We start from the raw sequence: 25,795 nt of genomic DNA, 5'->3' as shown, positions 1-25,795 counted from the left end.
TGGACATTTCAGTTGCTTCTATTTCTCTTTGGGTGTTACAAAGACCACTGAGATGAATACCTCAATGTATAAAGCGATTTCTGTGTCTGGGATTATTTCCTGTGACTGGATAGATAGGATGGGAGATGAGGTAGGAAAAAATCTAATCCCAGAATAAGAGGGCATGAGCGTTTTTGGGCAGCAACAGCCACGGCTGCTAGACTGTGCTTCTGAGCGCGTGTGTTCCTTACCCAGCACCCGCCGAGGCCCGAGTACCAGTCCCCGTTTCTGCAGAGTGCCCAGTTCGTCTTTGGCCACTACTACTTTGACTACCTGGGGAACCTCATCGCCCTGGCAAACCTGGTGTCCATTTGCGTGAGTGCGGATTTGCCTCAGAGCTGGCCTGGAAGTGCCTGTTCCCACCCACCTTGCACGGGAGCCTGCCCCGCCTGCCTCGCCCACCGCTGTGCTGGGCCAGCCGGTGAGCCCTCTGCTCTGGCTTTGCAGGTGTTCCTGGTGCTGGATGCAGATGTGCTGCCTGTTGAGCGTGATGACTTTGTCTTGGGGGTAAGTTCTGAGCTGCCCACCTGTCAGGGCCAGGGCGAGGCTGGGCAGGGCTGCCAGCCCTGGGGCCCAATGCTGGGTGCCTCTTCTGCCCCTTTAGATTCTCAACTGTGTCTTCATTGTGTACTACCTGTTGGAGATGCTGCTCAAGGTCTTTGCCCTGGGCCTGCGAGGGTACCTGTCCTATCCCAGCAACGTGTTTGATGGGCTCCTCACCATTGTCCTGCTGGTAAAATAGGCGCGTCCGAGGCCGGCCTCTCCTGGGCGGGTGGGTGAGCGCCACCTGGGCTCTGTGCTGGCCCATCTCAGGCCTCCCCTGAGGACCAGAGGCTGTGGGAAGGTGGGCTTCTGTTCTCAGTGGTGAGGGCTGGCTTCCCTTCCAGCCGAGTTGCTCAGTGGGTAGCCGGTGGGCTTTAGGAGGCTGGGTTTCTACTGTGTTTGAGTGTCATGGGGGACAGGCTGCCACTCCTGACCCCCAGGGGAGGCCCTGAAGGACCCGTAGCCCTGGCCAGCGACTCCAGCCCGGGGCACAGCCTCTAATGTCACTGATAGACGGTGTGACCTCAGCATGGTGGAGTGAGGGGCCGGGGGCTCTCAGGCACCAGGGTGTTCTCGGGAAATGCTTACACTTCCTTTCCCCAGACCCCGTGGGAGTGAGGGCATGTCACCCTCGGGGTGTGTGTCACAGGCGGCCACATCAGAGTGACGTTTGCTGTAGCTGGCAGGCCCCTCGGCACGCGGGTGAAGAGAAGCTTGAGAAGGGCCCTGCGGTCTGTCCTTGACTCAGTAGTTTTCTGCCATCCCCACCCCCAATCTGTGCAGTCCCCCGATTCCTGAGTCCCCGATTCCTGAGTCCCCCGATTCCTGAGTCCCCCGATTCCTGAGGCCAGGGTTTCTTTCCAGCTGAAGGGAGTCCCGACATCTGCAGCCAACCCACGGGGTCCAGGACCAAGCTCTGGTTTCTCCCCAAAAGCCCCTTTTGGGGAGAGTGTGTTAGAGATGAGCTTTATATTTCCTTTAAGGGCTGCCCAGATTAGTGTTGCTGTAGCGAAGCCTTCTTTTCTTTTGTAATTAAAGGTTTTGGAGATCTCAACTCTGGCTGTGTACCGATTGCCACGCCCAGGCTGGTATGTGACTGGGCAGAACCGAGGGCGGCTACAGCAAACAACACCACCACCTAGCACCCCTGGGAGGGTCTCAGTGGTGTCCAGGGAGCCAGGCCTGCCCGCCGGGTCTGCTCTGACTCTAGGGCAGACCCCATGATGGTGGAATGGGTGGGCCGATCTCTCAGCAGAGGCTGTGTCGGGGCAGGGCCCTGCCGTCGCTCTGGGCGTCCTCTCTCCAGAAGCTGGCGCTTGCAGGCTGTGGAGGGAAGCCGTTGTTCCCCCTCGGAGATGCCCTCCACAGTGGCAGTGGGCTCCCCCTCCCAGCACACATGCTGGGGGTTGGCAGTGGAGATGCCCCTGGCTCAGGTCTCAGGGGGGCCTGTGATCACTGGGGTTGGGCTGAGCCCCTCTGCTGGCGGGAAGGTCCTTGGGAGAGCCCCCAACTCACAGAGTGACCTTGAGTCATCACCTCCCACTCTAGATGTCACTTTAGCCCCCTTAAAATAGTGGAGCCGGGGCCCGGGGCTCGCTGAACTCTGATGCAGTGTGCTGATTCCTCACTGCCAGGGTTCTGGCCATGAACAGACAACCTGGGCAGGGACTCTGCCCTGGCCATCAGCCGGGCTGCTCTGCCCTGGCAGTGTGGCTCCGGTGTGCCCGTGATGAGACAGGAAGGGTGGGGCACAGGGCCCAGTGTGCCAGCCTCGGCCCTGTGGTTAGGCCAGGCTCCTTGGGTCTGTGTGTGCTTTGTTATCCACCCCCCTGCCTAGGGAGCAGCTGGGAATCGCTTGGAGGGGGTGGGCACGGTGAACAGCAGAGGCCTGCTGTTCCGTCACCTCCCTGGGAAGCCCCCCAGGAAGGCAGGCAGTGCCACCGTGCTGCGCCATGGGGCTGGCGTGGCTTTGTCTTTCACGTGCACTGAGCATGCCAGCTGCACTTTGGTCTAAGTCATTACCTTGGGGGGTGACACTCTGGATGAGAATGGGTTTGAGTTTCAATAGAAATGAAAGCATGGAAAGACCGAGACCCGCCAAGCGCAGGAAACCAAGGCAGGAGACTTGGCTCACCCAGTTCTGCTGGGGCCCGAGCTGGAGCAAGTTCAGTGTCTGGAGCCTCCGTGCCCTCCCGTGTGGACGGAGGGTCTGTATAGAAGGAGGGCTGCAGCCTTCCTGTGAGGACCGGGTGGGACGGTGTTAGGGGAATGGGGGTCGCTCCGGGGCTGCAGATGGAAGCAGAGCAGTGAGTGACCCAGGCCCCGCCCTCTCACTGCCCGGCGGAGGCTTTTCTGCTCGGGGTTGGCTGTGGGGTGCACTCTCGTCTGTGCCGTTGCCCTCCCTGCGCCTCTGTCTAGGAGCCTAGGCGTCTCCTTGTCTCCTCCCCGTGGGGCTCCTGGGCCCCTCCAAACCCGCCCCCCGTGTCTCTCCCCAGGAGGCCGGAGATGCTGGGCTTGCTGTCGCTGTGGGACATGACCCGCATGCTGAACATGCTCATCGTGTTCCGCTTCCTGCGCATCATCCCCAGCATGAAGGTGCGTGCCGGCCCCACCCCCGCGCTCGCCCCGCCCTCCTGGTTCCCGCTGCTGCGTTGCTCCAGGGTGGGTGAGCCTGGGGCAGGAAGGGCCCGAGGACTATGCCCGTCACTCTGGGCTCCCTGACTGCACCCTCAGCTCTCTGCCGTGTTCTTGTGATGCTGGGGTAGGGTCATTAGAAGCAGGATAGCCCAGCCCTGCATTTCTGGGTGGGGAGAGCAAGGCGGGCAAGGGTGTGGAGGGCGCAGTGCTTTGGCCAGTCTCAGGAGCTCCTTGGGATTGGAGCCCTGGACACCAGCGCTCCCCCAGGTCTCTGAGGTTTCCAGAAAGGTCTTTGCCATGGCTCCCAGGGTGCTAGTAATGAGGGCAGCGGTATCTCTGGCCAGAGAGCTCCTTTCCAGGATTCCTTAATGCGGGTGCAGGTGGCTCGTGATCATCTCTGAGCACTGGTTTCTCTTAATGCACCGGTTGGGAGCAGTGGGCACTTTGAAAGTGCGGGCAGGCAGAGGTGGGGGTTCTGGGCCTCGCTGCTCCTGGCTCCATGTCCTAAGACCCCTCTTCCGAGTGTCCAGGTCCCTCCTCTGACCCCGTTCATCCTTCCTCTGAGCTGTGCACCTGTCCCACCTGGCAGTATGTCCCACTTGAAGGCAGCTCAGGGATCCTGAGCCTTCCTAGGGGGCTGCTGTGCTGGGACCTTCATACATACACACACACGCACACGTGTTCACACATAATTACAACCATACAGGTACACACAATCATACACATATAGAATACAGCCGTGCACACATAATCTCACACACAACCACACGTGACCATGCACACGCATGCACACACAATCGCAGGCACACATGATCATACACAGTCACAATACACATCATACAATACACATCATGCACATGCACACGTACATTCATATATACACACACCCTCGCATCACTGTGTGCATAGATAATCGCATGCAGATATCCATGTGAACCTGTGCCTGTATAAGACGCATGATCGTGTGTGCACACATCCACAGTAAGGCCTCAGTGCCACCCACAGGTTCTTGGAAACTGTGACTTTAAGGGAAATGACGCACAGCAGGCCCTGGAATCACGCCCTTTTGCTTGAAGTTGCAGTTTCCCAGGGCCTCTCACGTGAGTATATGCATGCTCACGATGACACGCCCGTGTGCACACATCCATGCTGACTGGTCTCCACTGTGGCGTATAGGTGTGTTGTGTAATTTGGATTCCTCAGGTGGGTTGATGCGGCTGATGTGAAAGCCTTTCTCCCGGCTACCCTGTGATGAGGAGGAGCGGCTCTTTGGAGCTGGGGCCTCCCTGCTGGTTCTCAGAGGCCCCTTCTCAGACTCAGTTCCTGCGGGTGGTCCTGCCGCCTCTACCTCTGTATTGCTTTGGCACCTCCAGGCCACAGAGTAGCTGACCCACCCGCAGTGGGTTGGGAGGCAGAGAAGGGCTTCCCACAGGGACTTGAAGTCAGTGCTTGAATGAGGCTGGGCTGGAGGTGTTGGGATGCAGGAGTGGGTGAGTGAGTGCGTGCGGGTGGGCGATGCAAGCGTGTGTGAGTGCGTGTGGGTAGATGTGGGTGTTGGGGTGCGAGGGTGTGTATGGGTGGATGTGGGGGCCTGACAGGCTGTGTGGGTGTGTAGAGGCGTGTGAGGTGGCTGTGGGTCCAGGTGTGTGTGGGTTGGTGGTCATTGGCCGGCCCCATCTTGCCTTTCCGTCAGGGTCAGGGTGGTAGGCCGGGATGGTGTCCCCGCTGCGGGGCCAGGAGGAGTAAGGGCTGGCTCTCTTCCTGTCCTCAGCCGATGGCCGTGGTGGCCAGTACCGTCGTGGGCCTGGTGCAGAACATGCGTGCGTTTGGCGGGATCCTGGTGGTGAGTCCCAGGCTGCTGCTGGCGGTGGGATATGCACTGGAGTGGGAGGCTGGGAGGCTGGCGGAAGGCAGTGCCGGGCCAGCTCGCTGCTCTGTCGGCAGGAAGTTTCTTGGGTTTGGACGGCAGCAGGTTCCCGAGGCCAGGGGAGTACAGGGTCGGGGTGAGAGGCCAGAGGCATCCCGTTCTTCGCAGAGCAGGGCGCTCAGGGCGGTGTGGCCGGTGGCGTGCGTGGGCATGCTTCCCGCCCATGCCACAGAGGGTTTTGGTAACTTTTGAGTCTCTCGTGTTTTCTGGGTTGTGGATCTCGTTGAGAAACTAATGACAGAAATTTAAGAGGCACAGGGCTTTGCCTCCAGGACCCCAAAGCCCACACAAGCCCTAGGATGAGGACTTGGTCGAGGTTCCTTTCTTAGAGGGGTTTCAGGGACTTGCAGCCACATTTGCTGAGCAAGAACTGTGGGACGTCCCGGCCCCTCCCCTTGGCCAGCCTTCCAGCTGAGGAGCCCGTCTGCTCTGCCTGGTGGCCGGGCTTGGGCAGGAGAGGGGCCCGTGACCAGGCAGGCCCCAGAGCTGCTTCGTGTGGAGTGACAGGAGGCGCCCTCTGCAGGAAGCCCGGCCGCACTTCAGGCAGTTTTGTCATTTTATTCTGACCACGTTGACATAGAGACCACTGGTGTGAGAAGGTGTCTCTGGGGCCACGGGGTGCTCTGAGCTGGACCCCAGCTGTGCCTCGTGCCTCTGGAAATAGACGCCGGGAAGAGAATCTTGCCTCAGGTGCTGTCTGCCCAGCCCCCTAACTTGCATAGCAGAGGAAACTGAGGCCCAGAAAGGGGACCAGGTTAGCCCAGGCGTGTACCCCTCCGCTCTCTACTGATGCATGTTAGGGATAGGCCTGGGGTGGGCCGGCAGCCTGTCCCCTAACTGTGGCTGCCAGGGTACCTGTATTCCCGTGGGAGCTCCGTGACCACCCCTGCCTGAGCCCCACTGTGTCTGTGGACCTGGCAGCCCTGGGGGAGGCCAGCTGCATGTGTTTTGAAGTAGCAGCCAGGCTGGAATCCCAGCTCTGGGCAGAGGGTCCTGGCCTCACAGGCGTCAGCCTGGCTTTGTGGTTCTGTCTGAGGGCGGGGAGGGGTGGGGGCAGGTGCGCCCATGGGTGGGGCTGACCAGTCCCTGGCTCCTGGCCCCCAGGTGGTCTACTACGAATTTGCCGTCATTGGGATCAGCTTGTTTCGAGGTGTCGTTGTGGCTCCCCCTGGAAACAGCAGGTGAGGTGGGGTCTGAGGTGCCATGGGGAGTGTCTCAGGGGTGCCAGCGTGGGTGGGAGGCCTTGGCGGTGGCCTTGGTGGGCTCAGCGTCTCAGGAGGGGAGGCTGTTCTCCCAGTTCCTTCATCTCCTCCCTCCACCCTCTCTTCCTGATCTCCGATTTCCACCTCTGCTCCGTGCCTCTGCTGGGAGCCCTTGCCTGGAGTCTGCTAAACACATTTCTCATGGCCTGCTCAGAGCAGCACTCTCCCTGCCCCCTGACCCTCTGTACCCCAGTTTGGACCTTCAGGCCAGGCTGAGCACACCGGCAGAGGAGGGGCTGTAAGGTGTCAGGCCTCAGAATCTGGAGCCCCCGCCCCTGACCCAGGTGTGTTGTGACCCCCCAGCCTGGCCTCTGCCAATGGCTCGGCGCCCTGTGGGAGCTTCGAGCAGCTGGAGTACTGGGCCAACAACTTCGATGACTTTGCGGTGAGCCCTGCGCCCTGCCCTAGCGCCCTTCTCCCTGGGCTCCTCCCCTCCCCACCTCCTGGGCCCTCCTGGACTGCTGATCTCTGCCCCTGCAGGCTGCCCTGGTCACTCTGTGGAACTTGATGGTGGTGAACAACTGGCAGGTGCTCCTGGATGCCTATCGGCGCTACTCGGGCCCGTGAGTCCCCGTCTGGGCGGCGGTGATTCTCCGTGCAGCCTGGGGGTTCCCTTGCATCCGGGCACGCTGCACTAGATGCCCGGAGCGTGGCTGCAACAGGGACTCGGGCCTTGACAGGGAAGTCAGCCAGAGTGGCATCCTGGCTGGCCTTGCCCCTGCCCCCTGCATAGCCACATCGTGACTCTCAGGATGGTGGCCAGTGACTCTGGGTTTACACCTCGTGGAGGCCATTGGTGTGTTTGGGGCTTCTGAGGAAGTCCACGGGGGTGGGGGAGCCCTGGGAAGGCTGAATGAACGAGATAGTTCAGCTCTGAGCTTGAGCTCAGACTGGCCCCAGCGATGGTCCTGGGTTTTAATCCCAGCACTGCCTCCTGCTGGCTGAGCTACCTCGGCAGCTTGTTGCACATTTCTAGGCCTCGGCTGGGTTGTTTTGAGGTGGAAATAGTAGCGCGCTCTGTATCATGGTGTGCGTGGACCGGATGCCTAGGAGCCATCCTGACCACACAGCAGCGGTGTCTGTATCGAGTGCTCTTGCTTTGCTCATCATGGTTCACGGGGTGGGCCTCTGTCCTCCACAGGTGGTCCAAGATCTATTTTGTATTGTGGTGGCTGGTGTCGTCTGTCATCTGGGTCAACCTGTTTCTGGCCCTGATTCTGGAGGTATCAGAGATCCCCACCCAGGCTGTTCTCCGTGGTCATTTGTTTCTAATTCACTCTCGATGGGCCTGAGGCCACTGGCCAGGCCTGCCTGGAACTTTGATGGGAGAGTTGTGCTGGGTTAGGCGGGTCCTGAGTGAGGCTGAGCCCTTCCTGTGGGGCTCAGTGCTGCCTCCCCTGGCTGCTGGGGCCTTGGGGGACGCTCCTGACATCTGGGCTGTGGGAATTCTCAGGCCGCCAGGTCGGGCTGAAGGAGGGACTTGGACGTCGGCTCCAGGAGGAGCCAGCAGCCTCCTGAGGCCTGTGCCTGGGTGTCCAGGGTGAACGGCTCAGCCCCCTCAGTGGGTGCCCTGTGGCTGACCCTGGAGGGGCTGGGGATGGGGCAAGGCTGCTTTCACTCGGGGCCCACACTCACTGGCCACTCCCTCCTGCTTGCCAGAACTTCCTTCACAAGTGGGACCCCCAGAGCCACCTGCAGCCACTTGCTGGGACCACGGAGGCCACCTACCAGATGACTGTGGAGCTCCCATTCAGGTGTGTGAGTGGGGAAGGCCTTCTGTGTGGCCCCCTGGGGTGTGAAGCCAAGAGCTGGGGGGTGGAGGGGCCAAGGTGGCCGGCAGGCCCTGATGGCCCTCCTCCCTCTCAGCCCGGTTATCTGGCTTTGGTCCTGTGCTGCATGGGAGAAGCTCAGAGCTGGAATCGGGAGGCTTCCTCTTCCTGCCACTGGGGTCATATCCTTTGTCCTGTCCTGCTTGGGCATATTTAAGGCACCATCCTTCAGGGTCCGTTGGATTCTGTTGGATGTAAACAGGGGACCTGAAGAAACCGCACCCATCTCTTCTCCTGGCAGCTTTGAGATGGTTCCTCTTCTAGTCCGGAAAGGTGACCACCCAGAAGCAGCCTGCTGTGGGGCTGTGCCTTCTACGAGGGGCTGCTGAGTCGCTGCAGCCAAGCCCTGCGGTCCTGCCAGCCAGTGGGAAGATGTGCCCCCTGGGCTTTTGAGAATACTGTGTAGATATTTCTAGGGCCCGCATCCATCCTGAGGCTCATCTGAGTCCCCGTGTCTCTGTGTCCCTGTGACACTCACTTTGCATGTGTTGCTAAGCTCTGCTCCCTTGTTCTTGTGAGCAGACCGGGGTGTCCCTCCTTTAGAGGCCCCTGTGTGCATCTTTCCTCAATTCCACAGGGATATTCTGGAGGAGCCCAGGGAGGATGAGCTCATGGAGAGGCTGAACCAGCACCCGCACCTGCAGCTGTGCAGGTGACATCCGGGCTGCCGTCCCAGCCAGGGCGGCAGGAGAGAGAGGCTGGCCTACACAGGTGCCCATCATGGAAGAGGCGGCCATGCTATGGCCAGCCGAGCAGGAAGAGACCTTTCCTCTGATAGACCACTAAGCTGGAGACAGGAATCAAGTCCTTCGCGTGCGGCCCAACAGCCATCCACAGAACAGCTGCTGGTGCTTCCGGGAGGCGCCACGCGCTCCGCTTTCTTTTATAGCTGCTTCAGTGAGAATTCCCTCGCCCACTCCACAGGGACCTTACAGACAAAAAAGCGAGAAGCAGCGGCCTCCGCTGTCCCCTGCAGCTTCGGGTGCCTTTGCTGCTGGTGGCCGTTAAGGACCACAGGCCTGACCAGGGCCCGCACAGGTTAACCGGCAGACTTCCGGGGCATTCTGGTGGGGATGCTGGTGGTTTGACATGGAGAGAACCTTGACCGTGTTTTATTATTTTGTGGCTTGCATGAGTGTGACTGCGTGTGTTTCTTTAGGGGTCTGATTGCCAGTTATTTTCATCAGTAAGTCTTGCGAAGAATGGGATTGTCATTCTTAACTTCAGCACAATTCTAGTCCTGCTTCTCCGGAGTGGGGTTGTTGAGTAAAGCTGCTTGGGTTGTGCACTGCACAAGGGCACGTGGCTGTGAGGCGTATCCTGGGGGTGGGGGGCGCCGTCTACCTGCCATGAGGGGCACCTTTTCTGTTTTGCTCAAGGGCATGTATAAGCCAATGGTGACCTTGTTTCCTGTGTCCTCAGGTGTGTGGCAGGGGGCCTGGAGTGGGGAGGTGGGGCAAGTGAGCAGTGTGTGGAAAGCCTTGTTGCCACTTGAAGCTCTCCAGGTCCAGACTGACCAGTGGTTTTCTCACCTCAGGGGCCAACCCACGCCCCCTTTCTGCTGAGGTTTGGGTGCCATCTAGTGGTGGGATGGGATTTGGTTGACTATTTTTAAGGCAAGGTGGACCCAGCAACTTCCAGAAACAACTCGGGGGACACCACTCCCTGTCACATTGCACACGGAGCCTGGTGCCCGGTCCGTGCCCGAGCTCAGCAGGACCAGGAAGGGATGGGCCCTGCCAGGGTTGCCTGTGCACTGTGCGTTTTCCCCTGGGAGGCACAAGTTCTTTCATCTGCTTTTCCTTTAGAGGTGCTGAGCCCACGCCGTAGCCCCTGTGGGGTGGCTGGGGAGGGGGTGACGCGAACAACAGCGTGGTTGGTATTGAGACTGGGGAGAGGAGCAAGTCCGAGGAGAAGGTCATGAGTTCCTTTTTACTCATGTCGAATAATAACAATAACGATATGGAAACCACCACAAACTTGGGGAAAAGTTGCAAGTCAAGAGAAGCTTCCTTCTGAATCACTCGAGTGGTTGCCGTTCTGGCCCTGCACCCTCTGTGCTTTGGGACGGTGTCCAACCCGCATTCGCGTCAGGAGTGAGTCGCACGTGGCTTTGTGGTCATGGTGACTTAATCCGCCTGGACGGTGGCTCCGTCTCCCTGGGCTTGTACGACCTTGGCACTTCTGGAGATAAGCCCGTGGCTCCCAGGTTGTTCATGTGAGGTTTCCTCGTGGTAGGTTCTGGGTCTCCGTTTCGTCTAGGAGCGTCACAGGAGGGACGCTGCCTCCTGGCAGGGGCTGCCCGAATGCAGTTAGCCTCCTGCTGGTGTTCTCTCTTGTTGCCTGGTGAAGGTGGCCCCTGTCAGCTTCTCCACTGCCCAGTAACGACCCTTTGTAATGAATGAGTGGGGAGGTAGTGTGAAGCGATGCCAATATCCCATCCCCGTCAAACTGCCTTTACTTTTTCCTTTCTTCCTTGCTCCCACCTGTGTGGACCTGGCCCCTGCTTGTATTCAGGGCTGTGGTCTGTTACGATGTTTACTCTCCGGCTCATCGGAGAGTTTGACCCGTGAGAGCTCCTTCCTCTGCCTTTTGTGTTTCTTTGTTATGTACCTACAGTTCTTTAGCTGTTTCTTCACTTTCTGGTGCAAAAAGATGTTCCAGCCTTGTCTTATACCTGGCTGCCCCTTTCCCTTTCATTGACTGGAGCGAGCCCCGGCTCTGAGGAGCCCTGTTCCTTTGAATGGAGAGCAGCATCCAGGAATCAGGCTGTGGGTGCGAGGGGTGCTCCTGGCTGTTGCGGATTGCTGCGCACGGGAGCTCTTAGTGGACAGAGCTAGAGGATATGTGCATGTACTTCCATTTCTCTCATCTATTAACAGCTGAGAATGACACCAGTACCTCTGATTTCAGCCCAGCACCACAGGTTATGTTCCAGCTTTCTCTGTTTCCATAGTTCTAAGGCCCTTTCTGGAAATGGTTCATATTCTCCTTATTCAATCTATTATTGGGTCAGTTTCCCTGCATGTCACCAGCCTCCCATCACTGCCACCCACTCCCCACAGACAGGCCCTGCTCATCTGACTGGGGCTTTGACTCCCACACTGTGTGCCCCTCTTGTGTGGACGCCCTCCTGCCAAAACCTCCGACAAACAGCTTTCCAAATGGAAGTTGTCACTGTCAGGGCCTTTACAATCAGGAACAGCAAAATCTACATGCTGCTGAGGGTCCTGGCTCATTAAGATGCAATAAATATGCAAGTACATAGAAATAGCAGTAGAAGAAATGTAATGCTTTCTTCTCAAATATGTCTACATACAAAAGCCAAAATTATTAAGAATAGTAAAAATTCAGCACAGTTGTTTTCTATGAGATTTAAAAAGTTTTTACTTTATTACCTATTCATGTATTTATTTTAGGGTCTTGCTCTGTTACCCGGGCTGGAGTGCAGTGGTGTGATCATGGCTCACTGCAGCCTCCAACTCGTGGGCTCAAGCAGTCCTCCTACCTCGGCCTCCTGAGTAGCTGTAACTACAGGCACATGCCACCAGGTCTGGCTAATTTTTTCATTTCTTGTAGAGATGGGGTATCTATGTGTTGCCCGGGCTATTCTTGAATTCCTAGGCTCAAGTGATCCTCCCACCTTGGCCTCCCAAAGTGCTTAGATTACAGGTGTGAGTCACCGCACCTGGCCTGCCATGAGATTATATACTGGAATCAATTGCTTTTCTAGATACTAGCAGTACGCTTGTAAATTATATTCAAGAATTCAGTTGTATTCATTTTTTAAAGGATATTTAAGATTAAAAATTCTTAAGGTTTCTAAAAATAAATGGAAGGAAGATATTCAAGGCCTACATACAGAAAACTATAAAACTTCATTAAAGCCCATGACTGTTGATACAAGTAAATAGAGACTATGGTAGTTTTCTGTTGCTGTGTAACAAGTCCCCACATACTTGGTAGCTTATCACAACCTCATTTCTTAGCTCCAAGCTGCAGGTCAGACATCCAGGCACGACTTGGTAGGTCCTCCGCTCAGGGTGTCACACAGCAGAAATTGAGGTGTCAGTGGGCTGGGTTCCTTCTGGGAGCTCCGGGGGAGTTTGCTCCCATACTCACTTGGGTTGTTGGCCAAATGCAGTTACTTGCAGGTATAGGGCTGATGTCCCTGTTTCCTGCTGGCTGTCAGCCGGGGGCTGCTCTTAGGGACTAGAGGCCACCCACATTCCTTGCCATAGGGTCCCCTCCATCTTCAAAGTCAGCAACAAACAAGCCGCCTCACATTGACTCCCACTTGCCCTTTGAATCTCTTTAAGAAAAGCCTGTGCCATTTACAGTTTCACCTGATTAGGCCAGACCCACCAGGACAGCTGTCCATCCTTAAAGTCCTGTGTGCCACCTAACACAGCCCAAGCCCGGGAGTGACGTGTTCACGGGAGGAGACTGTGTAAGGGTAAGGATCACTGGGGTCACCTGTGTGCCACCTAATAGGCAAGCCACACACTGGGAGAAGATTTTGGTAACTGATACGGCTAAGAACTTATATCCAGACCACATAAAAACTACGTACAAATTAGGAAGAAACAGACAAAGCGATAGAAAGTTGGGCTTTTACCAGAAAAGCAAACACCAGGTTCCATAGCTATGTCAAAAGGTGCTCCATCTTACTAGTTATTAGAAATATGCAACATGAAACTGAAACACGACATTTCACTCACTCTATGGTCAAAGTGGAAGAGGTTGGACCATCTAAATTGTTGGTACTTACATGTTTACCCTTGGAGACAAACGAAGCTGAAACAACCTCTTTGGAAAATTGTTTGGTGTCATTTGTTGCAATTGAATAGGACATATCTTAGTAATTCTCTGCTAGATACACTGACAAGAGAAACTGCTGCGCATGTGCACTGGAAGACAGTTGGCAGAGTGATCCTGTATCAGTACTAGCAACACACCTGCCAGCCGAAACGTCCTCAACAGAATGACAGGTACACTGCAGCTTGGTGACAGTGGAATATTACACGGCCATGAACATGAATGAACTCCAGCTGCAAACAGCTACCTGGAAACATCTTAGAAACATTGTGGGGTTAACAAGTTCTGAAAGTCTCCACATGGCACAGTATTATTCATGTAATCTTCAAAAACAAGGTTTAAACAACGTACCATGCAGGCATGCATATGTCAGTGATGAGATTACTTCAACACAAGACAGAAGCCTATGGTCCAGGGAGTGGCCACCTCTTGGGGAAATGGGGATGGGATGGGAAGGAACTGACTGCCATGAGCAAGTTCCGGGGGACGTTCTTGTCCTGGTGGGGCTGGGCAGGGCTCATGGTCATGGTATTAACCTTTGGAACATACACATGTACGTGTGTTGTTTTGCATGTGCCAGATATTAAAAGGAGAATGAGAGGAGAGGCATTGAAGACAGGGAGGGTGGACGGCTCCCCCAGGGAATCTCGCTGCAAAGGGGATATTGTGGTGGTTTTCACGTGGGAGGATCTTGTGTGGACTGATGGGGGAGACCTGGGGTGCAGCCAGAAAAGGGACAAAGCAGGAATGAGAAGGCTGGGCAGGGGTCAGCTACGGGGACGTTGCTGGGCAGTGGCAGGACATGCAGTGCCAGGGGCACAGTGGGGCAGACGCAGGGTGGGGCTGGGTTGGGCTGGCAGGGCCTCTGCCCCCAGGGCTCAAGCACAGGGCTGACCAGAGCTGTTGTTCTGCTGGCCCCACAGGCCTGGTGTCTCCAGTGGGAGCCCTCAGTGGCCATCAGGGTCCTCTCCCAGTTTCCCTCCCACGTGCTGTCCCCAGTGCAGGTGGCTGGATGGGGTCCGAGATCCATGCCCAGTCTGTCGCTGGGGCCTGGGATCAGGGTCTTAGCAAGCAGGCTGGGGCCTTTCATGTGGTCTCTGTCCCGCTCGGCACAGCAGGGGGAATCTTCCCTACCGCCAGAATGGCTTGGCTTGGGTTTCCTGCCTGAGATAATTAGTGGTTCTTAGGAAAAGGTTAGAACAGTTCTTGCTTAAAAACCACCGAATGGGACTGGGCATACCGCACCGCTCCTAAAAATCAAAGAGGAGGCGTGGAGCCCAGACAACACTCCTCACATCAAAGCGGCCAGCAGACGGCCCAGGGCAGCGGGCACAGCCTCCTGTACGCCTCTCCCCAGCCCTCGAATCACGTGTCAGGGTGTGTGTGTGGGGCAGCTATTCTTCTGAGTAATTCAATCGGAGCCTTACAGGGTGGTGGGACCCACACCTGTGGGGGGGTCTGTATAGGCCTGAGTCCCTCCCTGGTTCCGACCACAGTTGGCTAATCCACACCTGGGCCTAGGCCCCAGCAGCACCTGTTGCCAGGTGAGCCTGCCTGCCTGCCTCCCAGGCCCTGCGGGTTGTGGCCTTTTTAAGCACAGCTGACGGGCACACTGACTTGTGAGGTGGGTGGGGGCCCGATAACACAAGTCCATGGTGAACATTCTAGAGTGGTTCTTATTTACGAAGCTGAGACCTACGCAGTGCTGGGTGTTTGCCAGCACGTCTCTGACTTGAGTATGCGTCAGAAGTCCCTGGGGAATGTTGACAACGCAGATTCCCAGCCTCTGCCCCCGTTTCTGATGGAGATGGCCAGGCTTGAGGATGTACATGTGTGAAAAGTTCCAGGTGCTGCTGCTGGCAGGGGCCACATGTGGAGGCCGGGTGGCCTAGGAGCTCCAGCTTCCCTCCCTCCTTGCCTTGTTTTCTTTCAGTAAATTGTAAGGAGCACCCAGAGCTGCTAGGGACCAGTTTGAAACCAGCAGTGCTTTGGGAGGAGCAGCTGCAGAACGGCCCCTTCTCTGGGTGGTTGGAATGAACCCAACCTCTCTGGGTGGGGGAATCAGGGAAGAGCGCTGGCTGCTCAGTGCTGCGGTGCCCCTGGCCACACTGGTGGACGTGTGGCTTGGCCGGCAGGAGCCAGGCAGGACGTTGGCCCGTCTGCCTGGGCTCTGGAGTGTGTGCAGGGTGCACGGCTGGATGTGGAGAGCCTGACCGGACCCTGCCACTCCCAGGGGCACAGACACCAGCAAGAGCCCCTGGGCATGAAGAGAGCAGAAATGGGGTCCCGGCCTCTGTGGGGTCTGGTAGCTCCCGGCTGATGCCCCCAATCCTATAGCTCCATGCTCCTGGGCTTTTGAGCCCCTCCACTCCCCCTGCGAGGCCCTGTGGTGTGGAGAAATCTGTAGTTATTCGTGCCATCGAATGCCAGAAAGAACAGAAGGTGGCTGACATCTGGTGCTGTAGCACGCAGTCAGTGTTTGTCTGGGGCTACTGTGAGCCAGGCACAGGGCGCTCACGTTCTCACCTGGACGTACCAGGGGGACGACAGAGAAAAGGCTGGGACCAGGAGGAAGAGGCTGGATATGAAGCGTGAAGACCTGCTGTTACTCCAAGCCAGCTTGGAGCTTCCTAAGGGCCTTTGGGAAAAGGGAAAAGGTTTCTACCTGAAGAGGCACGTGTCTTCATGTCGGTCAGCCTGGCCCTTCCTGGCGGAGACGAGCCTGGGTGGGCTAGGCCTGGAGGAGGCCACCACCCGGCGTTGGTGACCCCAGCACCATGTTGGGAGACATTGGGATGTGAGCCAGGACCCAGAGAAGCCTCGGTTTGGTCGTCTGCGTGTTTCGAAGGCTCATGGCGGGAGGCCCAGGGGGTGAAGGGGGTGAAGGCACTTTCTAGTCTTGGAGGCAGGGAACACATGGCCATTGTGTTTTAGTTCCCTTGAAAGGAATCTCAGGAGAGTAATAATAGTGATAATTGGTTGGGAGTGACAGAAGTCATGTTGCTGGGGGCCTGCTGGCCTCTAGGTGCTTTCCGGAGCCCTTTACCTGCTGGCCGGAGGAAGGATGTGTTTAATCCTACAGAGTCACCCACTGACAGATGGGGAAACTGAGGCTCAAAGAAGGTGGATAACCTGCCAAGACTGCACAGCCAGCGAATGGTGCTGCTGCTGCTGCTCCTCCCGGCCCCAGCCTTCTCTGCTTTTGACCACCTGGTACCTCTGGGTGGAAATGTGAGCTCCGTGTGCCTGGCTTCTTCTAGCCCCGGATAAACACTCACTGAATCAATGCTGCAGCATCAGATGCAACTCCCAGGACGGCCCTTTGCCCACCACGGCAGGGTGGCCATTCCCAGTGGCTCTGTGTGTCACCGTGGAAGGTAGCAGGTGACACTCGGCCTAGAGTCTGAGGCTTGGCCTGGGTCCTGCCTGCTACTGGCCGTGGTCTTGGACTTGAAATCGGCTTTCCCTGGCTCCTATCCTGTCTTTTGGAAAAGGAGGCGAGTGGGCTTGTTGGGATAATGGCAGTGAGGAAGCCGAGCCAGCGACCTGGGCTGTGAGCTTCAACCACCGGCTTCAACCCTCAGAGCCCCTTGCATGTGGGGTCATTGTCCCCGTTTCGCAGGTGAGGAGACTGAGGCACAAGGTGATTCAGGGGCCCATGCAGACAGGTGGCAAGGTGGAGCGTGAGCCCAGGGCCCCTCTGCCTGCAGCCCCAAGCCGTGGCCACGGACTTCCCATGGGGTGGCTCCTGGGTTTCCAGGCCTGGGCTCAGCCATAGCGACTGCGGTCTGGGTGGACCACCAGCCTCTCTACGCTCAAGTCCTTAGCTCTCAGTGTTCAGGATGGCGGTGGGCATATGGCCCCTCTCCTTTCCCATGTCCCGTGGTAATGACCTTGATAAGTGCAGAGTGGAGTGAAGAGTGAGGGAGGGAGAAGCAGTGTGGGGTGCAGCAGGCGGAGCTCCCAGTAGCAATGCTCTGGGCGAGGGACCCTCGAGGCCGTGGTTGCCGCCCGCTTGCAGGACCCATCCCTGGTGCAGCCGGGCCCTCCCATTGCCAGGTGAGGGGCACCAGGCATGTCGGAAAGGAGGGGGCTGTGGGTCAGCCGTGGAACTCATGGGAACTCTGTTGGGACGGGAGTCCTGGGATCTGGCCACTTCCTTCCTCTCTCCTGGCACCTCTTCCTTCCAGATTTGCCGATTGAGGCACTGGCAGGAGAGGTCAGCGGCGAGGGGCCTTCCTTTCCTGGGTCGATGGAGGTGGGCTCTGACGTCGGTTGATGCGGGTGGCCTCCAGCTGAATCGGGCTCCCTGGGTTCCTGTCAGCTCCTCTACTGGGCCCTTCATTGGCCCAGCACCTCAGGCACTGGGGACCCTGGTCCTCCTATGGGTCCTTAAGCCAGTCTTCAAATAGTTCATGCCAGGGTCCTCTGCCCCTCCCGCGTGGTCCCCACCTGGATCCCGGCAGCATCAGTTATTCTTGGGCCCACTGGCTGGAGGCTAGAGGTGCCCTCCCCAGCCCACCCCCACATGGCCGGGCTGCTGTGGCATCAGGCACCATCTCCATGTGGCCCTGTCACCAGGCTGGGCGTTGGCTGGTGGAGTGGCCACACCCTTTGCACTAACCCCACTTTCTGGGTCCCTCTGGGTGTTCTCTCATCTCCAGTGGGTGAAAGGTGAAGAGGCCTACAAGTCGGGAGCTGGTTTTTATTCGTTTCCTCTGTAAATTCTTATGTCCAGAGGCCTCCTGCCTTGGGATGTCACATCTCCAGTTTTCGGGTGGAAATGCCCATTTTAAATCCCGTTACAGGTGTGTTTGCAGAGCAGCAACACTGCATACATATGAACGCGTCCCGTGGATGGTGGGTCAGTGGGGCATTTGCTCCTTTTATTGTCCTTTTTAGTATTTTATTATTGTTTGAGACGGAGTTTCGCTTTTGTCACCCAGGCTGGAGTACAGTGGCGTGATCTTGGCTCACCGCAGCCTCTGCCTCCCGGGATCAAGCGATTCTCCTGCCTCAGCCTCCTGAGTAGCTGGGATTTCAGGTGTGCACCACCACGCCTGACTTTTTTATTTTTGTATTTTTAGTAGAGATAGGGTTTCACTGTGTTGGCCAGGCCGGTCTTGAACTCTTGGCCTCAAAGGATCTGGCTGTCCCGGCCTCCCAAAGCGCCACGCCACTGCGCCCCGCCTCACATAATGTATTTAAATCAGTCCCAAATCCACGGAGATACAAGGAAAATGATTACATTGAGCAGCAGTTAACAGAATATCCTAGACCCCGAGGTGTGACGGAGCAAGGCCTGTGCAGCTGCAGCGCAGCGCTGAGCAGGGACGCGTGGAGATGCCGGCTGCGGTGGCCGCGTGATTTGAAGGTAGCTGTGCCTTCTGCTCGGGGTGGGGCGGAGGCCTCAGGAACACGACTGCGGTCTGTGGCGTGCTCATATTGGAGGGAGTGCCGGGAAGTTCCCAGGCCCGGAATGGGTGAGGCTTCTGTTGGTCCATACAGGGCTCCTGCCTGTCTTTTGTGAGTGTAATGTCGGGGGTAGCTTAGTTCTGATTTCAAGCTCACCTGCACCTCAGCTCCGGTGTAGTTTAGTGGCTTAGCCGCGACAGGGAGTGCATGGGGTCGGCCCAGCCCCCTCCCCACGAGGCCTTTCCTGATCTCCCCCATCAGAGCAACGCCCTCTCAGTTTCTACCACCTGTTCTGTCTGTCCCAGCATCAACCTCGCCCTCCTGTCTCACAGCTGGCTGTGGGCCTGTGAGTGCTGGAAAGCCCTGGTCACAATAAATGAGCTGATAGCATGGCACCCGATCCACCCAAAGCTGACACTCACCAGTACATATGGAAAGTGGGGTGGTGGGGGAGCTTTCCGGCATTGTTCCAGTGGTTTCCAAACGTTAGTGTCCGTCGGGATTCCTGGAGGGCTCATGGAAGAGGCCGCTGGGCCCCGCCCCAGGGTTCCGATTTTGAGGCCTGGGAAGGACCTGGGAATTCCGCTCCTGACCAGCTCCCTGGTGATGCTGATGGTGCGGGCTGGGGGTCATACGCTGAGAACCACCTCTCAGCATTAGCATCACTGTAGTGGGCTGAACAGGGATCCCCCAAAGTATGACCAGGTCCTAACCGTTGGTACCTCGAATGAGACCTTATTTGGGTAACAGGGTCTTTGCAGATGTAATTAGATTAAATGCCTTGAGGGGAGGCCATGCAGGATTTGGGGTGGCCCTGGATAGAACGACTGGTGCCTTATAAGAAGGGAGAATGCAGAGACCACAGAAAAGGTCACGTGAAGACAAAGAGGGCAGAGACTGGAGCGATGTGGCCACAAGCCAGGGAATGCTGGGAGTCCTCCGGGGCTGGAAGAAGCAGGGAAGACCCTCCTCTAGAGCCCCCTGGTGGGAGCACGGCCCTACCGATGCCCTGACTTCTGACCCCCGGAACTGTGGGAGAAGAAACCTCTGCTGTTCTGAGCACTGGTTGGTGGTGATTGTTGTGGTGGATGGAGGAGACCAGCACAGCCCCGAACTGTGCTCATTAGCAGCTGCTTCCGGGTGCCGAGCTCCACAAGACCTCACGTCGCGACCTCCAGGCAGCCAAGGCTACATGGAGCGAGTGCAATGATTTTATGCTTCTGTGCCCTGCTGTTTCTCCATGAAGCGGCCCAGGGGTGCTTCTGGAACACATCTAGGCCTGAGCCCCTGGGTTCCGGGAGCCTCCGGAGGGCTTGCAGCCTGGGGCCGTCCCCAGGGCTCCTCTCTCTCTCAGTTTTGTTTGGAGCGGTGGCCTCGAATGCTGCCCGAGCCTGGGTTGGGGGTACCAGCTGGGCAGAGGGATGCCCTGTGACCTCTCAGGGGGCTGTGGCATTTGGGAACAACCTTTCTTGGGCCCAGGGTGGGGGGTCCATGGGACAGGCGTGGCAGGGTGGTGCTGGTGCAAAACCACCTGCCCAGGTGGGGAGTGCTCCAGCCGCATGGGGCATCAGTCACCTTGGGTATTGCTCCAGGAGCAGGCAGTCTAGGAGACCTCAGAGGAGGCCTGCCGGCTGGTCCACTGGTTTGTCAATCACTGGCAGGCCAGAGAGTGATGAGCTGGGCTTGGAGGGGACACAGTCTTGGATATGAGCCCAGCTCTGTGGGCACGGGCACTGTGGCCCCTTCTCTCCACTGGCCTCAGGTTCCTGGTGTGTGAGATGGGGTGGAAGTGAGGGGAAGGGGCTCCTGGCAGGGCTGCGAGCCTCCTCCCTCTGGGTCCCACATAGGTGCTGGGTCCCAATGCCCACCTTGTCTCAGGGGTGACGTCATCACCTTTTGGAGAAGCCCCAGGTGGTGTTGAATAGCGAGCCCCACCCCAAGTGTGCACCAGGGAAGCAGTATCTGCATTGCAGACCTAGCAGTCGAGGGCAGGCATGACTGAGCCCATTCCAGCTGGGCCTGGGGCAGGAGGCTGGCATCGCTGGCACCTTGTAACCCACAAGATGCCCTCAGAGCATAATTTGCATACAGGTGAGGGCCTGCGACAGAGGCCCTGGATGTCCAGAGGCAGGGCCAGGTAGAGCAGGTAGGCTAGACACACCTGGAGATGCTACCCTGGGTACACGCAGTTCCTGGGTAAGCCAGCGGAGGGCAGCAGAGCCTAGTGGCAGGAGACCCGGTGCCAGGCCCTGGTACCCTCCTAGCACCGCCCAGCACCAGGCCTGGGAGGGCAGGGGGAGTCCCCTCCCGGCAGGAACTCCTCCTCCTCCTGGCAGCCTTCCTGGGCCTGTGCTGGGAACCTTGCAGTCCTTGCCTAAGGGACCCTAGGGGAATCCGCATGGTGGCGGTGACAACCAACACTTGTTAGATTCTAGCCAGGAGGGAGGGCAGCTTGCTTTTAGTGGGGAGAGGGTGTGATGAGGTGGGCGGCTGGCTCCCGTCACCAGGCCAGCCGGCTGCCTGGAGTGCAGGGCGCCGATGGAGCCATCTCTGGCTGTGGGGTTCCCTCTGGGTGGGGCTGGAGCCGCCCCTGGGTCTGTCCACCTGCCAGCCACTGTGGGGACACTGAGACTCCCTTCTCCCCGGGTGGGGCACGTCAGTCCCACCAGGTATGTGAGGTGCTCAAAAGACCCTGTGATTCTGTGGGTATGCGACTCATTCCATCGCAGTGGGCCACTGGTGAGGGGGGTCGCGCTTTGCAGACAGGGCCAAAGTCCCAGGAGGGGGAATAGGTTGGGAGCTGTCAGAGGTCGAGTTGGACAGCTGCCCCTTTCCCCCTGAACTCCACAGCCCCTCATCCTGGAAGTGGACAGGGCAGGGAGGACTGAGAGGGGAAACTGAGGCCCAGACATGCTGGGCAATAGCTGAGGTCACCCCAGTGTCTGTTCCTTGAGTGCAGCAGCAGCTTGGGCCCCAGGTGCCCTGCCCATCTGTCAGCTCCCCCCCAACCCTTCCCTGATTTTTCTCCTTGACATAGCCCACCCAGCCTCTGGCACAGCCCTGGAAAAATCATCAAAGAAAACTCTGGGTGCTGGGCCAGCATCAGAGCAGAGCCTGGGGGACTCTGGACCTCCGTCGGTGGCCGCAGCGAGAACACTCTGGGTAGAAGTGTGTTGTGCACACTCATGCATTCTCCCTTCTGACTTACAGAGGAGGGAGCTGGGGCTCAAAACATCCCGGAACACGCTCACCCCTGAGCACACCTGGGCTGGCTGCCTCTAGGCACCAGGGTGGTGGTGGCCACTCTGATGGGCAAAAGGGATTGCATTTGTTTTGGGGACTGTCTGAGGTTAGGAGTCACCCAGTTAGGACAGGAGAACATGGGTGGGGGATATTGTCTCGGTCTGAGTGCCCGAAGGTGGCGGTGTTAGCTCAGCTGTGGGGACAGGCGGTGCACAGCCTGCGCTCTGGCCAGGAGGCGGGGACGCATCAGGGGCTCTGTGGCTGGAGGCAAGGAGACCTCTCAGCAGTGCTGGGAAGGGGGAGTGAGGGCCCTGCTCCCGTGAGAAGTGGCAGGTGGGCAACAATGGCCATGGCTGGGCTGGAGGAAAGCTGCTGACCCACACCACTCAAGCGGGACATGGGACCAGCCCAGGCAGAAGGGCCCGAGACTCCGGGGCCCTCATCAAACGTTCGCTGGCTCCTTGCGGTCTGATGAAGGGTTCGCACGCCCAGCAGCATGCCCCCTCTGGGAGGCAATCTTGCCCAGCTTCTCCACCTCTGGCATTTGTTTCAGTTGCCAAGAATGTGTTTGGGGGCGCCGGGGCCGATGGTCCCGCTTTCCACCTGGCGAGTAGTCCTGTCACATAACTGAAAGTCAGTGGCTCCACCTGACCACGGGGCAGGCAGGATGGCGAGCTCTGCTCCCACCTGCACGGGGGCAGCGGCCCCAGGAGGCGGACTCCGGGCTGAACGGGAGAAAGGGGGAAAAGTGAATCTGGTAGAGGTTACAGAGGGGCCACCCACTTGACTGGTGCAAGCAGGAATGCTCCCAAGAGAGGCCACCCTTCCAGGCTCTGGGGACCTGTGTGCACCGGGGTGGAGAGTTCTAGCATTTATTATTATGATTTGTTCCAGAACAAAATTCACTCCCATCCTCAGCTGGCCAATAATGTGGTAGGAACAGGTGGGAGCTGAGCCCCATGGCTCAGTTGCAGGGCGCTGGATGCTGTATTTGATTTTCTGGGGCTTCTGTGCAAAGTACCACAGCCCGAGTGGCTTTAGACAATGGAAATGTGCTGTCTTGCAGTTCTGGAGGCTGGAAGTCCCAGGTGCAGGTGCTGGCAGGACCGTGTGCCCTCTTGAAGGCCCGAGGGAAGCGTCCCTCCTTGCTGCTCCTGGCTTCTTGCGGCTCTGGCGTTCCTTGGCTTGTGGCTGCATCGTTCCAGTCTCTGTGTCTCCCCTTCACGTGTCTTCTCCCCTGTGTGTCTCTGTCCACATTTCTCTCTACTTATAAGGACACCCATTACATTGGATTCAGGGCCTCCCCTGCTCCAATATGACCTCAACTTAATTACATCTGCAGGAACCTTATTTCCAAATAAAGTCACATCTGAGATTGCAAGTGGATGTGAATTTTGGGGGCACACGATTCTACCTTTCCAGGTGTTTTCTGTCTCACAAGCATTCATGAGCAGGCAGCTGTTTGATTTTTACGGTGAGGGACGGAACCCGGCATTGCTTTGAATGGCCGCCTGCTAGGCACTGGGAGGGGTGAAGGCCAGAGAGTGGGGTGCAGGTATCAGAAATGAAGGGCCGGGGGCCGGAGAGGCTCCAGCATTGAGTCTTCCTTCTGATCCCAGCCTTGCCATTTTCAGCTGTTTGGTGTTTGGGCAAATTATTGGACCTGCCTGAACTTTAGTTTCCCCATCTGTAAAATGGGCCCATTAGTTCTCTGTGCTGCACTGGCCATCAGTTGCTGATTCTCTGAAGCCAATGGAGACAACAGAGTGGGTTTGTACAGTGCCAGGAATGGTGTCCTCAGAAATGTTCCCCGGGCAGCCACAGCTCCGCCTCCACCCCCTGGCTGCGCAGACTCCTTGTGCCTTGGGTGCCTCATCTGCAGAATAGGAATAACCACAGTCCCTGCCCTGTTGGTTTAAGGCGAGGACAGGTGGGAGATGGGCCCAAAGCCGTCCCAGGTGCCTGGCCTGGGACCAGCCTTCGATGCTGTTCTGCCTCCGTGCAAATCGGCTCTGGGGCTCAGGCATCTGGAGGTGGTCGGGGAGGCCCTTGCAGATCTTTCTTCTTTCCCCCGAGGCCCTGGCTCCACTGTGGGTTTTGTTGGCATTATTGGCGGGCGGCAGGGAGTGAGTGCCAGTGAGATGAACCTGGTAGTGATGACAGTTGCCAGCCACATATCCAAGGTGGACTTGGTCCCAGCCTGGCAGCACGGGAAACCGGGAGTGGGGCGTGCAGGGCTCTCTGCATAAGCGGCATCCTGGATTCTTTCTCTTGGACACTGGCTGATGGGACGTCGGGTCACGCGCGTCCACGCACAAGCCCTTGCCACCAGTGTGTCTGCAGCAAGAAGACGTCAGGGGCTTGTGTGACAGCGGGGCTGCCAGTGCCCACCTGCTGGGTTGAAAGCACTTGCCCCTGCCCAGAAGGGAGGCCCCCGTGGTGGGTGAATGAAGGTTGGGTTGGTTTCGCGGACCCCCCTTATGCCCACTCTGCCCGTCTCTCTGTCTAGACCGAGGCCACGTCAGCTGGCAGGGCCTGTGAGCCCTCTGGCCTTACATTTCCTTGGTCTGGGCCTCTCTCTGTCACATGGCGAATGATCCCTGAACAAACAGTGCCATGTCCTTGGGGAGCTTCGGTTTGAAGGGGCCTCACCATGGGTCTTTTGTAATGTGAGCCATTGCCCCGTGGGTTGGGGTTTCTATGGATTGGTGGGGCACACCGCACCTGTGGTCAGCCCCCGCCCCCATCTTTGAGTCTGGGTAAGACAACTCCGGCCTTGCCCAGCCCCGGGTTCCCCCACAGCTCATTCACCTGGCACAGAGAGGCAGTGAGCAACCAAGAAAGGCACTTTTGATCTGGGGACGGCTGGCACGTTTGCCAAGAGCCCCCAGACATCCCTGCCTGGCTCGAGCCCAAGACAGCTTCTCAAAGGGCAGTTCCTTCGAGAGAGACTGTTGGGAAACACCTTTGAAAAATGGCTTTGTGCAGCCGGCCTGGAGGGCTGTGGACCGAGCCCCAGGGCTCCTCCTTGGCCACCAGCCTGGGTCCCAGGACGCAGGGCCATATGGCAGGTTTAGAAATTAAGCCAGGCCCTGACATTCCTGTGTGCAGCTCCAGCCCCCCCAACCCCTCCACGCCTGCAGCCCACTCCCTGCCTCTGCTAGCCTGGGGCTCAGCGCCTGCCCTGCACTTGGGGTGGGGTGGGGTGGGGTGAGGGGCTGGGCTTCCCCACCAGCTGACTGGGAAGCTTTTTGCAAGTGGTGAAACCCAAGGGAAAGCCGTGGAATCTTTCCCCGCCGCCACCCGCTTTGGTTTAGAGATGCTCCGCTGGGCCACGTATCCTGCTCTCAGAGTTCGGAAGCGACTTAATCTATTTTTGTCCTGTTCAGCCAGGATGATTATCTTTAATAAGGCCATCTTGAACGTTTCCTTGTCAGCTCGTTTTAAGGAAATGTTTGCGCATTAAGCATTTTCCCACAGCGGTGAGACAATGTGCTGTCCCTTGCCAAAGATCACATTTGCCATCCTCGGCGTTCCTGCCTCTGGAGGGTGAGCCTGGAGGCTGGCCAGCCCAGCGCTGCCAGGGGCCCTCCATTGATCACTATCAGGATGTGTTTGATTAATATCTCACGGAGGAGGAGGCCTGCACTTGGCTGGCCTGGAGCTCCCTGCTGCCGAGGGGCTCTGTGGGCAGGGTCCCTGACCACTGGCGGTGGGGAGGGGCAGCAGCAAGGTGGTGCATGGGCCTCTGGCAGGTGGCCTGAGTGATGGGCTGAGCTTGGCCGTGGCTGTGTGAACCGGCTGCCCGGCCCTGCTCCCAGCTCTTTGAAGCACTTCCAGTTTGCCCAGCTGGGTACGTCCAGTGCAGTCCTTTACATTTCCAGTTTGTCCAGATTCACCAAGCAAAACCAAACTGTCCAGGTCCCCTGAGGCCTGCTGGCCTTGGCTCCCAGGCCCGGCTGCCCAGTGAGGCGCTGTGGGAAGGTGCCTCTGGGTGATTCTCTGATCCTGTGGGCAGGGGACGGAGGGAGCTTGTCCCAGCCTCCTGTCCTTGGTGAACTGCTCCAGTGGGGACAGGTCTC

The 25,795-nt window shown here is 57.9% G+C and overlaps 2 protein-coding genes across 22 annotated transcripts in view; one reads left to right on the top strand and one right to left on the bottom strand.

Moving 5' to 3' along the window:
- Positions 1 to 10,911, top strand: part of TPCN2 (two pore segment channel 2) — a 38,414-nt gene extending 27,503 nt beyond the window's left edge. For 2 of the 13 annotated variants that reach the window (XM_050758167.1, XM_050758166.1), the window contains exons 14-25: positions 235 to 354; positions 487 to 546; positions 644 to 772; positions 1,621 to 1,670; positions 3,078 to 3,177; positions 4,991 to 5,062; positions 6,251 to 6,327; positions 6,712 to 6,793; positions 6,889 to 6,971; positions 7,550 to 7,631; positions 8,068 to 8,162; positions 8,275 to 8,897. In XM_050758167.1, the coding sequence (XP_050614124.1) occupies positions 235 to 354; positions 487 to 546; positions 644 to 772; positions 1,621 to 1,670; positions 3,078 to 3,177; positions 4,991 to 5,062; positions 6,251 to 6,327; positions 6,712 to 6,793; positions 6,889 to 6,971; positions 7,550 to 7,631; positions 8,068 to 8,162; positions 8,275 to 8,566 (1,242 nt within the window). In that variant the 3' untranslated portion in view covers positions 8,567 to 8,897. Of the gene's footprint in view, positions 1 to 234; positions 355 to 486; positions 547 to 643; positions 773 to 1,620; positions 1,671 to 3,077; positions 3,178 to 4,990; positions 5,063 to 5,669; positions 6,162 to 6,250; positions 6,328 to 6,711; positions 6,794 to 6,888; positions 6,972 to 7,549; positions 7,632 to 8,067; positions 8,163 to 8,274 lie in introns of those variants that run through there. The other 11 variants (XM_050758171.1, XM_050758170.1, XM_050758169.1 and 8 more) reach the window with 11 other exon arrangements.
- The window catches only part of MRPL21 (mitochondrial ribosomal protein L21), a 1,021,966-nt gene that overhangs the window by 165,471 nt on the left and 830,700 nt on the right, over positions 1 to 25,795 (bottom strand). The window contains exon 1 of one of the 9 annotated variants that reach the window (XM_050758215.1): positions 17,577 to 17,580. The exons of the other annotated variants lie outside the window; for them this stretch is intronic. The gene's annotated coding sequence lies outside the window, so the exon portion shown is untranslated. Of the gene's footprint in view, positions 1 to 17,576; positions 17,581 to 25,795 lie in introns of those variants that run through there. 9 annotated transcript variants of the gene reach the window in all.

The sequence above is a fragment of the Macaca thibetana genome, chromosome 14, assembly GCF_024542745.1.
Source record: "Macaca thibetana thibetana isolate TM-01 chromosome 14, ASM2454274v1, whole genome shotgun sequence".
In the NCBI taxonomy this organism is placed as follows: domain Eukaryota; kingdom Metazoa; phylum Chordata; class Mammalia; order Primates; family Cercopithecidae; genus Macaca; species Macaca thibetana.
The sequence above is the reverse complement of the archived record's forward strand: the minus strand, read 5'-3'. Positions and strand labels throughout refer to the sequence as shown.